Below are 13,844 nucleotides of genomic sequence, written 5' to 3' on the forward strand. Positions count from 1 at the left end.
GCGAAGAAAGCCAGGTTTTCTCCTTGTCTGCAACACATGTGAAGTACACAACCAGATGCCTACGGTCTGAGATCTGGGAAGGGCGTGCGAAAGAATCCATCCACGTATACATTCAGGACTGGAAGCGACTTTCCCCAGTATTTTGCCCTCGGAGCGACTAGCCGAGGAGCACGTGGTCGTGACCAAAAGAACTTTGCGTCTCGAAACCCGACGCTTTCGTGGGCTGATCAGAGTCCCCCTTCCACCCCCAGCGGTCTGCCACTCGTTCCGCCGCGTCTCAGACGAGGGACAAGTCAGCCTGGAAGCTGGGACATCGGTGCGTCTTTGGGCTGCACTTGGTCAGCATCGAGATCTGGGTGCTGAAATTGGTGCCGTTGCTTCCCAAGGAAGGGTTGTGATACTTCGTGTCGGAGCCCAGGAACCTCTCCATGTGCCACCGGCGCCACTTGCGTCTGAGTTCAGCTTGAACCTAAAAGAAAGGAGAGAAAGCCAGGATGCTAAAAATAAGCCAAAGAGGAAGAGGAAGAAGAGTAATAGAATCATAGAACAATTGAGTTGGAAGGGACCTCAAGGGTCATCTAGTCCAACCCCCTGCACAATGCAGGAAACTCACAAATACCCTCACAATGCAGAGCAACCTGTACAAACACCTCCCCCTAAATTCACAGGATCTTCATTGCTGTCAGATGGCCCTCGAGCCTCTGTTGAAAAACCTCCAAGGAAGGAGAGCCCACCACCTCCCGAGGAAGCCTGTTCCAATGAGGAACCGCTCTAACGGTAAGGAAGTTCTTCCTAATGTTGAGCCGGAAACTCTTTTGATTTAATTTCAACCCACTGGTTCTGGTCCTACCTTCTGGGGCCACAGAAAACAATTCCACACCCTCCTCTATAGGACAGCCCTTCAAGTACTTGAAGATGGTGATCATATCACCTCTCAGCCGCCTCCTCTCCAGGCTAAACATGCCCAGCTCCTTCAACCTTTCCTCATAGGGCTTGGTCTCCAGACCCCTCACCACCTTCGTTGCCCTCCTCTGGACTCGTTGCAGCTTGTCTATATCCTTCTTAAAATGTGGTGCCCAAAACTGAACACAGTACTCCAGGTGAGGTCTTACCAGAGCAGAGTAAAGCTATACCATCACTTCACATGATCTGGACACTATACTTCTGTTCATATAGCCCAAATTGCATTTGCCTTTTTAGCCACCGCATCACACTGTTGACTCATGTTCAGCGTATGATCCACTAAGACCCGTAGATCCTTTTCGCACATACTACTGCTAAGACAAGTCTCCCCCATCCTATAACCATGCATTGGATTTTTCCTACTTAAATGCAGAACTTTACATTTATCCCTGTTAAAATTCATTTTATTGGTTTTAGCCCAGTTTTCCAGCCTGTTAAGGCCATCCTATGTCCTGTTTCTGTCTTCTACTGTATTTGCAACCCCTCCCTCTGAGCATGCCAGAAAGCTGGCGTAGGAACCGCCAGTCTCAGCGCAGTTTTCCCCGCCAATCAGCTGATCGGCGGGGGGCGGCTTATAAGAGCCCCAGGAGCCCACGCTTCACTGCTTCATTGGGTGGGTGAGTGGGAGAGAGGAAGGGAGGGAAAGGGAGGTGCCTCAGAGGAGGGCGGGGGCTGCCGGAGGTGCAGGGAGATTGGGGGCCACCACAGCTGTGGCGGTGGAGAGAGTGGGGGCTGCCGGGGGCGGGGCCTCCACCCCAAAAAATTTTCAGTGGTTCCCTCCCCCCCCCCAACTAAAATTTTCTGCCTACGGGTTTGCTGGGGTCACATGCTCCCTATAGCTGGTCCTTACCATCGGTCTAGCCCCAGCGTTCTGTATTAGCTGCAGCCTCTGAACAGTCTTCAAGGGTAGCCCCTGGTACAGCGCATTGCAGTAGTCAAGTCTAGATGTAACTAGATCGAGATGTCACCAGATCCAGTCTAGATGTAACTAGAGGCATGGATCACTGAGGTTAGATTTGACTAACCCAACGGAGTAAAGATTAATTATAGAGGGCAAAATTAACAGGAAAGCCATCGGTGTAACGGTACAACTGAAAGACGTCATACCACTGCGGGGGCAGGAAAAACATTCCAAAGTCTGGGAGTGAAGACCCTTTCCTTCTCCTCGGAAGAGTTCTGCTGAACCGTTACAATCGCACCAGAGACTCAGCTCCAGTCCCCCACAAAACCCATTCTACCCTGGGGGACCGTCTCAAGAAATATCCACTTGCAAAAAACTCCTTTGATGGCAATTCGAACTGGTTATGCCTGACACAGTAAGCTGTTTTGTTTGTTTGAGATTTAATGTCTAGGAAATGTCAACGTGGCCTTTTTCTCCCGCCACACAACTGAATGTATCAGATCACGAGTTCCCTGTAGGGACAGAAATCTTCCGAATGACTAACATAAGCTGCTCTAAGCCCACAGGGTACAGCGAGATAACAGATCTATAAGCAAGCAAAAGACTCATTTTCTAATGGGCCCGGAGGGCAAGATTACATCCGATGGGTTTGCATTACGGAAGGCTAGATATGGACAGAAACTTCCTAACAAAGAGAGTAATTTGAGAATGAAACCGATTGTGATCGTTTCTGTGTGAGTGGGCACTCTCCAAGAAGCGTGGTGTAGGGGTTGGAGTGTCTGATCTGGGAGAGCCAGGTTCGAATCTGTACTCTGCCACGGAAGCGAGCGGGGTGGTTTCGGGCCAATTGAACAGTCTAGCACAGGGATGGCCAAACTTGCTTAACGCAAGAACCACATTGGATAAATGTCAGATGTCTGAGAGCCGCAAGACACGAATGTCAGATGATTGAGAGAAGGAAGGAGGGCAAACGGGTGCAGGGAGGGCGAGGTGGAAAGAAAGCAACTTCAACTTGAAGTGCATTCTCCAAGCCACTGGCTGGTTTGGCTTGGAGAAGTGATTTAAAGAGACAAACTGCCTTCTCCAATCCAGCTGACGGGGCAGTGGGGGCTTCAAGAGCCACGCAGCATGTGGCTCCCGAGTCACAGTTTGGCCACCAGCGCTCTAGCCATTTGGCAGAGCGTTTGTGGGTGAAAACGGCACCCAGACCTCCATGTGGAAGCCAGCTTCATTGCTAAGGGTTAACTTGGGTCTCTGGAGCTGTACCATCTCCCTCTCCCTTCATCCAATCCGAAAGACGCTCCTATTGAGGGTCTGGCGAGATGCAAATTTAATTAACGGCAATCAGAGAATCCACTGACAAATCAGCAGAAAGGCAGAGGATTAATCAACGAATCATTTAATGAGATGGCAGTCTTTGCTCCGCGGCCTCAGCAAATTAGCCTCTTGATCTTACCTCTCCGTTGAGGAAGCAATACAGCACGGCCACCACAAAGCCCTGGAAAGGAAGAGAAACAGAGACAGGGAATGAACCGTGGGGTTTTTATTTCACCGCCTTTGTTCTCTTGTGATGGGCAGCTGCCACAGAAAGAGTGGAGGGTGTTCTAGATCAGGGGTCCTTAATCTTTTTAAGCCTGTGGGCAGCTTTAGAATTCTGCCACAGGGTGGTTGTGCATAGCCACAAAATGGCTGCCGTGGAAGACGGAGCCAACAGCAAAATGGCTGCCAAGGGAAGGAGAGCCAGCACAAAATGGCTGCTGTGGAAGGCAGAGCCAGCAGCAAAATGGCTGTCACAGGAAGGCGAAACAGCACAAAATGGCTGCTGTGGAAGGCAGAGCCAGCAGCAAAATGGCTGTCACGGGAAGGCGAGACAGCACAAAATGGCTGCTGTGGAAGGCAGAACCAGCAGCAAAATGGCTGTCATGGGAAGGAGAGACAGCACAAAATGGCTGCTGTGGAAGGTGAAGCAAACAGCAAAATGGCTGTCATGGGAAGGAGAGTCGGCACAAAATGGCTGCTGTGGAAGGTGAAGCAAGTAGGCTTCCCAACTCTCCCGCCCTGGCGGGGGACCCCAGGAATTCCACCCTCTTCCCCCGCTCCCCCAAAAAAATGGAAGCGGGGGGAGGGGTGGAAACGGCGCCGAGGAGCATGGCGAGCCGCCGCATCCTGGAGCGGGCGAGGCTGCCGCCCCCTCCCCACCCACCACCAGGCTGAGCCCATCTCAGAGGAGCAGCCAAGAGGAGGCAGCAGCGCAGGCAAAACCAGAGAAGGGCAGGGCGGAGGCAGGCCAGGAGCATGGCGAGCCGCGAATCCGGGCCCTTCTAGGACCCGGACTCGCGGCTCGCCACGCCCCCAGCCCGCCTTCACCCCCCCTCTGATTCTACCCCCGGCAGCTGCTCCTTCGAGATGGGCTGTGCCGCCTCTTCTCCGCTCGCCGTGGCTGCTTCTCCGAGATGGGCTCAGCCACGGCGAGTGGAGAAGAGGCGGTAGCCGGGCAGCAGCATCGCTCCCCGGCGCCGTTTCCCCCCCTCCCCCTAGCTCCACCCCAGTGTCCCCTAGCTCCACCCCAGTGTCTCCTGGCTCCACCCCCAAAGTATCCTGGCTCCATCCCCAAAGTCCCCAGATATTTCTGGGATTGGACTTGGCAACCCTAGAAGCAAGCAGCAAAATGGCTGTCATGGGAAGAAGAGCCAACACAAAATGGCTGCTGTGGGCACGCACAGAAAAAGGGCAAGCGCTGAGATAAGAGAAGTAATTACACTGAGAAAGAAGACAGAATGAACCCGGCACTGTAAAGGCAGCCGCCACTGAAATAACAACATTTTAATTTGCACAGAGCCAATCAGGTCTCCAATGGCCAATGAGAAGCCCTGTTGGGCAGGGGCTTCACTTGGCTCCTCCCACTTTCTAAAAACACTTGGAAAAATATTGGCGGGCACCATTGCACACTGGGGACCCCAGGGCTTTTTTTTAATAGCAGGAACTCCTTTGCCTATTAGGCCACACACCTCTGACATAGCCAATCCTCCTGGAGCTTACAGCAGGCCCTGTAAGAAGAGCCCTGTCAGCTCTTGGAGGATTGGCTCCATCAAGGGGTGTGTGGCCTAATATGCAAAGCAGCTCCTGCTACCAAAAAAGAAGAAGCCCTGGTGACCCCAGTTTAAGGTCATGTAGGGAAACCAGAAGGTTCAACAGCCCTCCCGCATGAATCAAGTACGGCACCTTAGAATCCGCTCAGAATCTCCCGCAACACCTTGGGGTTTCTCAGCAGATGACTTGATGTGAGATTGGTTCCTTGGCGACTGATCTATATGGCCTAGGACCTGCCTACCTTAGGGACCGTCTCTTCCCATACGCTCCCCAGAGAGTGCTGCAATCCGGCTCTCGAAATCTGCTTGTAATCCCCGGGCCAAAGGAGGCCCGGCTGAAGTCAAGTAGGGACAGGGCCTTCTCAATCATAGCCCCTTGCTGGTGGAACCAGCTACGGGAAGAGGTCAGGGCCCTGCGGGACTTTGGACAGTTTCGCAGGGCCCGTAAGACAGTCCTCTTCCGGTTGGCTTATAACTGACCGGCATTGAAATATTCTGAAGGAAGACAATAACTGACTTTGATTGATACGTTTTTTTTTTTATAGCAGGAACTCCTTTGCCTATTAGGCCACACACCTCTGACATAGCCAATCCTCCTGGAGCTTACAGCAGGCCCTGTAAGAAGAGCCCTGTAAGGAATTCTAGCAGGACCTCCTTTGCCTATTAGGCCACACCCCCCTGATGTAGCCACTCCTCCTGGAGCTTCCAGTAGGCCCTGTACGAAGAGCCCTGTAAGGAATTCTAGCAGGACCTCCTTTGCATATTAGGCCACGCACCCCTGATGTAGCCAATCCTCCTGGAGCTTAAAGCAGGCCCTGTAAGAAGAGCCCTGTCAGCTCTTGGAGGATTGGCTCCATCAAGGGGCATACTGACATTGATTGATACGTTGATATACTGGTTGTTTTCAATGCTGTAAATTATTATTGCATTTTAATTTTTAAACCTTATTGTTAGAACTATTATGCTGTGAGCCGCCCTGAGCCCGCCTCGGTGGGGTAGGGCGGGATAGAAATGAAATGAAATGAAAGGCTACAACCACTTTTTGCATCGGAAACGGCAGACGGGGAAAAAAATCCCCCCCAACGACAGCAGGATCTGGACGCCGCTGCAATGGGAACCGGAGAGATAATCCACAAAGCAGAATGTAATTCCAGTGAGAGGAGGAGGAGGAGAGGATGATATTGGATTGATAGTCATGTTTATCTCTGTGGCGCAGAGTGGTAAAGCAGCAGTACTGCAGTACTGTGGTCTGAACTCTCTGCTCACAACCTGAGTTTGATTCCGGCGGAAGCTGGATTCAGGTAGCCGGCCCAAGGTTGACTCAGCCTTCCATCCTTCCGAGGTTGGTCAAAGGAGTACCCAGCTTGCTGGGGGGAAAGTGTAGATGACTGGGGAAGGCAATGGCAAAACCACCCCGTAAAAAGTCTGCCGTGAAAACGTTGTGAAAGCGTCACCCCAGAGTCGGAAACGACTGGTGCTTGCACAGGGGACCTTTCCTTCCTTTCCTTTTCCTCCACTCAGAGTCTCAGAGCGGCTCACAATCTCCTTTACCTTCCTCCCCCACAACAGATACTCTGTGAGGCGTGTGGGGCTGGAGAGGGCTCTCACAGCAGCTGCCCTTTCAAGGACAACCTCTGCCAGAGCTAGGGGGGAGGTGTTTGTGAGTTTCCTGCATTGTGCAGCGGGTTGGACTAGATGACTCCCAGAAGCTGCCCTTTCAAGGACAACTCCTGCGAGAGCTAAGGCTAACCCAAGGCCATTCCAGCGGCTGCAAGTGGAGGAGCAGGGAATCAAACCCGGTTGTCCCAGATAAGAGTCCGCGCACTTCACCGCTACCCCAAACTGGCTCAAACTGAGGAACTATGGGAGTGCCGTGTGTGTCTGTGTGGGGTAGGAGGTGCCTGACTTACCTGGAAAGAACCCAGGACGAGTTCAAAGACCAGCTTGACTTCCCGTATCTCCTTCTTGACGTCGTCGGGGAAGAAGGCAAAGATGGTGTAATGGATGCCAAAGAGAGGGATCAGGAGGAGGGTGGATTTGGCCAGTCTCCTGTGACGAACAACCAGAAATACAGAGGATGGTTAAAACAGATCGGCAAGAATGCAAAAGACAGTGGGGAGGTACAGTGGCTCAGTGGTAGAGCATCTGCTTGGTAAGCAGAAGGTCCCAGGTTCAATCCCCGGCATCTCCAACTAAAAAGGGTCCAGGCAAGTAGGTGTGAAAAACCTCAGCTTGAGACGCTGGAGAGCCGCTGCCAGTCTGAGTAGACAATACTGACTTTGATGGACCCAGGGTCTGATTCAGTAGAAGGCAGCTTTCTATGTTCATAGGAAGGAAGGAAGGAAGGAAGGAAGGAAGGAAGGAAGGAAGGAAGGAAGGAAGGAAGGAAGAGGGGAGGGATGGTGGCTCAGTGGTAAAGCATCTGCTTGGTAAGCGGAAGGTCCCAGGTTCAATCCCCGGCATCTCCAACTAAAAAGGGTCCAGGCAAATAGGCGTGAAAAACCTCAGCTTGAGACCCTGGAGAGCCATGAATGGGGCTGTGGCTCAGTGGTAGAGCATCGGCTTGGGAAGCAGAAGGTCCCAGGTTCAATCCCCGGCATCTCCAACTAAAAAGGGTCCAAGCAAAGAGGCGTGAAAAACCTCCGCTTGAGACCCTGGAGAGCCGCTGCCAGTCTGAGTAGACAATACTGACTTTGATGGACCAGGGGTCTGATTCAGTAGAAGGCAGCTTCATATGTCCATATGACAGCCTGCAGGAAGACTGGCCGTAGAACAGAAGCAGTATGAGAGAACAACTTCTTCAGCTGTACGTTGGACTGCAGGGATCACATGTTTGAATGAATCTCCCTACGCTTAGAAAATCAGCATGTCAAGGCCCTGTTCGAGCTGATCTGCTAATTTTCTACATGCAGGGCGTTGCTCTTCCCTCCTCATGGATGATTATTCAGATGGAATGGCCCACCCACACAGTCTGAATGCCCAGAGAAAAGACACCATCGGAGGCTTCTGTACATGTCCACCAGCAGTCACTATCTCCAAAGGGCAGGTACAGGCAAAAAGTCTATTATAATAACCCAACCATGTCGCAATTCTTAAAATGATTTGCAGGTACTTTTCAATGGAGTTAATCTTCACAATCACCTGAGAGTCATCAAATGCCCAGTGTATGAAGTAGGGGTGGCCATACTGTGGATTAGGAGCCACGTGTGGTTTTTGTTACACATATTGTGTGGCTCTTGCAGCCCCCCGCTGGCCTGTCAGCCAGTTTGGAGAAGGCATCACTCTCTTTAAATCACTTTGCCAAGCCAAGCCAGCTGGCAGTTTGGAGAATGTACTGCAAGTTAAAGTTGATTTTTCCCACTTCCCATCCCCCCATCTCCCATCTATTTTCCTTCCTTCCTTCCTTCCTTCCTTCCTTCCTTCCTTCCTTCCTTCCTTCCTTCCTTCCTTCCTTCCTTCCTTCCTGCTCTCAAACATCTGTTGTTTATTCTATGTGGGCATATGAGGCCCCACACCCCTGATGTAGCCAGTTCTCCAAGAGTTTACAGTAGGCCTTGAAAGAAGAACCTCTTAAGCTCTTGGAGGACCGGCTACATCGGAGGGGTGTAGCCTAATAAGCAAAGGAGTTCCTGCTACAATAAGAACATAAGAGAAGCCCTGTTGGATCAGGCCAATGGCCCATCCAGTCCAACACTCTGTGTCACATAAGAACATAAGAAAAGCCATGTTGGATCAGGCCAGTGGCCCACCCAGTCCAACACTCTGTGTCACATAAGAGAAGCCATGTTGGATCAGGCCTATGGCCCATGCAGTCCAACACACTGTGTCACATAAGAACATAAGAGACGCCATGTTGGATCAGGCCAATGGTCCATGCAGTCCAACACTCTGTATCACATAAGAGAAGCCATGATGGATCAGGCCAATGGCCCATGCAGTCCAACACTCTGTGTCACACAGTGGCCAAAAAAAAGGAGGTTCACAAGTGGGGTTAGAAGCCCTTCCACTTTGCCCCCCCCCCCCCCCCAAGCACCAAGAATACAGAGCATCACTGCCCTAGACAGTTCCAATAATCTCTCGGCTTGGCTTCGCGAACGAAGATTTAAGAAGGGTGCAATAGTCCACGTCTGCTGCAGGCTCGCTGGTGGCTGACAAGACCAATGTGGGACAGGCAGGTCCGGCCACAGCGGCTGCAGGGAAAAGTCTGATTTAGGGTTGGTGCTGTAGCAGTGCGATTCTTCCTCAATCTCCTTTTGTCCTCAAGACCAGCTATGCGTGCGTTCTCAAAGGAAGAGACAGCCTGGTGGATGGTGTGCCTCCATGCTTTGCGATCTGAGGCTAGGTCAGACCACTGGTGATGGTTGATGCGACAGGTGCCAAGGGATTTCTTCAAGGAGTCCTTGTACCTCTTCTTTAGTGCCCCTCTATTTCGATGGCTGGTGGAGAGTTCGCCATACAGGGCAATCTTGGGAAGGCGGTGGTTTTCCATCCTAGAAATATGCCCTGCCCAGCGCAGCTGCGTCTTCAGCAGCAGTGCCTCGATGCTGGTAACCTCCGCCCGCTTGAGGACTTCAGTGTTGGTCACAAAGTCACTCCAGTGGATGTTGAGGATGGTGCGAAGGCAGTGCTGATGAAAGCGCTCAAGGAGTCGCAGGTGATGGCGGTATAAAACCCACGATTCGGAGCCGTAGATGAGGGTTGTCATCACAACCGCTTTGTAAACATTGATCTTTGTGCCTTTTTTCAGATGCTTGTTGCTCCACACTCTTTTGTGCAGTCGGCCAAATGCACGGTTTGCCTTTGCCAGCCTGTTGTCAATCTCCTTGTCGATCTTGGCATCTGAGGAGATGATGCACCCCAGGTAGCTGAACTGCTGGACTGTCTTCAGAACTGATTCACCCACAGTGATGCAGGGAGGGTGATAATCTTCCTGGGGTGCAGGCTGGTGGAGAACTTCTGTCTTCTTCAGACTAACTTCTAGGCTGAATAGTTTGGCAGCCTCTGCAAAGCAGGACGTCATATGCTGCAGAGCTGATACCGAGTGGGAGACGAGTGCAGCATCATCAGCAAACAGTAGCTCTCGGATGAGTTTTTCCATTGTCTTGGAGTGGGCCTTTAGTCGCCTCAGGTTGAACAGGCTGCCATCGGTGCGAAAGCGGATGTAGACACCATCATCATCATCTAGATCTACTGCGGCTCTTTGAAGCATCATGCTAAAGAGAGTTGGCGCGAGAACGCAGCCTTGCTTTACACCTGTGCCTATTGGAAAGGGCTCCGAGAGGTCGTTGCAGTGTCTGACTTGGCCTCGCTGGTCTTCGTGTAGCTGGTCTTCGTGTAGCTGGATGATCATGCTGAGGAACCTTGGGGGACATCCTAAACGTTCCAAGATTTGCCACAGGCCTTTCCTGCTAACGGTATTGAAGGCTTTGGTAAGGTCGACAAAAGTCACATACAGAGCCTTGTTCTGTTCCCTGCATTTCTCTTGGAGCTGCCTGAAAACAAATACCATGTCGGTGGTGCTCCTGTTAGCTCTGAAGCCGCACTGGTTCTCTGGGAGGAGTTCTTCTGCAATGGTGGGCACCAGTCTGTTCAAGAGTATTCTGGCAAGGATTTTGCCTGCGATGGAGAGCAGGGTTATCCCCCGGTAGTTGGAGCAGTCTGACTTTTCCCCTTTGTTCTTGTATAGGGTGATGATGATTGCATCGCGAAAGTCCTGTGGTAATTTGCCTTGTTCCCAGCAGGTGACAAGTACTTCGTGAAGTGAGCTATGTAGTACTGTGCCCCCATGCTTCCAGATCTCTGGTGGAATTCCATCAACTCCCGCTGCCTTGCCACTTTTCAGTTGCTTGATGGCTTTAACAGTCTCTTCTAGGGTGGGGATCTCATCCAACTCTGTTTTCACTGGTTGAAGTGGAGTGAGGTGGATTGCTGAATCTTGAACTACACGGTTGGCACTGAAGAGAACCTGAAAATACTCCGACCACCGGTTCAGTATGGATGCCTTGTCTGTGAGGAGCACTTGGCCGTCTGCACTATGCAAGGGACTCTGAACCTGATATGATGGACCATATACTGCCTTCAGGGCTTCGTAGAACCCTCTTAAATCACCAGTGTCTGCACACAGCTGGGTTCTCTCTGCAAGCTTGGTCCACCAATCGTTCTGAATGTCTCGAAGCTTGCGCTGGAGGTTGCTACATGCAGCGCGAAAGGTTGCTTTTTTCCCAGGGCAGGAGGGCTGAGCAAGATGTGCTTGGTAGGCAGATCTCTTTTTCGCCAGTAAACGTTGGATCTCTTGATTGTTCTCATCAAACCAGTCCTTGTTCTTCCTTGTGGAGAACCCGAGGACTTCTTCAGAGATCTGCAGGATGGTAGTTTTTAGGTGTTCCCAGAGTGCTTCTGGAGAAGGGTCTGTGGGGCAACTGGGGTCCTCAATTCTTGACTGGAGTTTTGCCTGGAAGACAGCTTTAACTTCGGCTGACTGGAGACTGCCAACCTGAAACTTCCTCCGAGGGATACCTCCTCTCCTGGGTGTGGGTTTAAAGTGAAGACGGAGATTGCAGCGTACAAGACGATGATCCGTATGACATTCTGCACTGGGCATTACTCGGGTGTGTAAGACATCTCGAAGGTCTCTCTGGCGCACCAGAATGTAGTCGATAAGGTGCCAGTGCTTGGACCGTGGGTGCATCCAGGTTGTCTTCAGACTGTTCTTCTGCTGGAAGATAGTGTTGGTGATGGTGAGCTGGTGCTCTATGCAGAATTCTAGCAGGAGGCGCCCGTTGTCATTGCAGTTGCCAATGCCGTGTTTGCCAAGTACTCCTTTCCAGGCTTCCGAGTCTTTACCTACTCTGGCATTGAAGTCGCCAAGGATGATCACCTTGTCCTCTGTAGGGGTCTTCCGTACGAGGTTGCGTAGATCAGCATAGAACTTGTTCTTTTCTGCAGGATCTGCTTGAAGGGTTGGGGCATACACACTGAAGAGTGTTGCATGCTGCTTGTTTTGAAGTGGGAGGCGCATGGACATGATGCGATCTGAGTGACCTGTTGGCAGGTTTTCGAGTTTGGAGGCAATGGAGTTCCTGACCTTGAAGCCAACGCCAGAAAGGCGGCTCTCAGCCTTTGACTTACCTGACCAGTAGAGGGTATAGCCAGCACCGTGATCTTGAAGACTACCTTCCTCAGGGAAACGGACCTCACTGAGAGCTGCTATGTCGATATTCAGCCTGAGAAGTTCATGGGCAACTAGAGCAGAGCGTCTTTCAGGGCGACCAATAATATGCTGTGGCTAACAGCCACTAATGGACCTCTGCTCCATATATTTATCCAAACCCCTCTTGAAGCTGGCTATGCGTGTAGCCGCCACCACGTCCTGTGGCAGTGAATTCCACACGTTAATCACCTTTTGGGTGAAGAAGTACTAAAAGCCCATCACTTACTGACTTTCCTTTACATCATTTTTATGCTGGTGACATGCCTTTTTTATACCATTTATGTCATACAGTATTTATATGCAAAGATATAATTGCAAAATGCATTCCGTTTGGCAGGAAAAATTTGGCGGGAGGGAAGGGAAACTGATGCCAAGATAAAGACTCTTGGGTTAAGTTTCCCACAAGCGAGGAACGAAATCAAAATCCCGCTATTCAGGTGGAACTACCTCGCTTTCCAAATGAAGTTCCATCTGAATAGAGGGATTTTGATTTCGTTCCTCCAATTCTAACAGTTGTGTGCGCATTCCAGCTGCAACCAGCACTGCTCATTAACATACGAGCTGCCGGATTTGTGCATTAATGTGCATCAATTGCTTTCTCTGGGGGAAAAGAAAATGTTCCATGTGCATAAGCGAGGCCGACATTCTGCGAACTTTCCCTGGGCGCCTGAGTACTAAAAGGAGGCCAAGTGGAAAAGGGAGTGGATAGAAAACGACAGTTTCTCACAGCACTACTTGGAAACGTCTCATTGATTTCACCGGGAGACATAAGCGCATGCTTAACTCGCCACAACCGAGTGGACCGTAAAGTGTTTGAACTGCATTGGATCGCTCTCCGAAGGCCTTTTGGAGAAACGAGAGTGAAAGCGGATGGGGCCGTTTCTAAATTTAAAGCAGCTGAAACACTCCAAATTCAGAGCGTCAGAAGTGGAAGCGCCGGCGCACCTGGTAATCTGGTTTCAGACTCAATATGGGACTGGCAAAGGATGGCGATATAATCTGCGAAGCCGTCGGCTACTGATTTCTTCAACAGACGACGAAGCCCAAGAGATAAACAGAGAGAGAAAGAGATCGGCTGTCTGATCGCCAAGGTGCTGGCATTGAAGCAAACCCTGAGGCTGGCAGGATGAACGACAATTTAAAGTCATTCGAAACGAAAGGGATGGGGGAGATTTTCGACCCGCACTCAGCGGTTTCGCTCTTCTGAACCCAGCCTTCTTTGAGTGCCTCCTTCCAAATGGGGAAAAATCAACAACTACCCATAAGAACATAAGAGAAGCTATGTTGGATCAGGCCAGTGGCCCATCCAGTCCAACACTCTGTGTCGCATAAGAGAAGCCATGTTGGATCAGGCCAGTGGCCCCTCCAGTCCAACACTCTGTGTCACATAAGAGAAGCCATGTTGGATCAGGCCAGTGGCCCCTCCAGTCCAACACTCTGTGTCACATAAGAGAAGCCATGTTGGATCAGGCCAGTGGCCCCTCCAGTCCAACACTCTGTGTCACATAAGAAGCCATGTTGGATCAGGCCAGTGGCCCCTCCAGTCCAACACTCTGTGTCACATAAGAGAAGCCATGTTGGATCAGGCCAGTGGCCCCTCCAGTCCGACACTATGTGTCACATAAGAGAAGCCATGTTGGATCAGGCCAGTGGCCCCTCCAGTCCAACACTCTGTGTCACA

The 13,844-nt window shown here is 51.2% G+C and overlaps 1 protein-coding gene across 1 annotated transcript in view; it reads right to left on the bottom strand.

Moving 5' to 3' along the window:
• Window positions 1-263: 263 nt before the first annotated feature.
• The window catches only part of LOC132578076 (vasoactive intestinal polypeptide receptor-like), a gene marked incomplete at its 5' end in the record, with an annotated part of 92,328 nt that continues 78,747 nt past the window's right edge, over window positions 264-13,844 (bottom strand). Inside the window, 3 exons of the mRNA XM_060247908.1 lie at window positions 264-469; window positions 3,321-3,362; window positions 6,864-7,002. Coding sequence (XP_060103891.1) covers window positions 278-469; window positions 3,321-3,362; window positions 6,864-7,002 — 373 coding nt within the window. The remainder of the gene's footprint in view (window positions 470-3,320; window positions 3,363-6,863; window positions 7,003-13,844) is intronic.

Source organism: Heteronotia binoei, chromosome 10 (assembly GCF_032191835.1).
Source record: "Heteronotia binoei isolate CCM8104 ecotype False Entrance Well chromosome 10, APGP_CSIRO_Hbin_v1, whole genome shotgun sequence".
In the NCBI taxonomy this organism is placed as follows: Eukaryota; Metazoa; Chordata; class Lepidosauria; order Squamata; family Gekkonidae; genus Heteronotia; species Heteronotia binoei.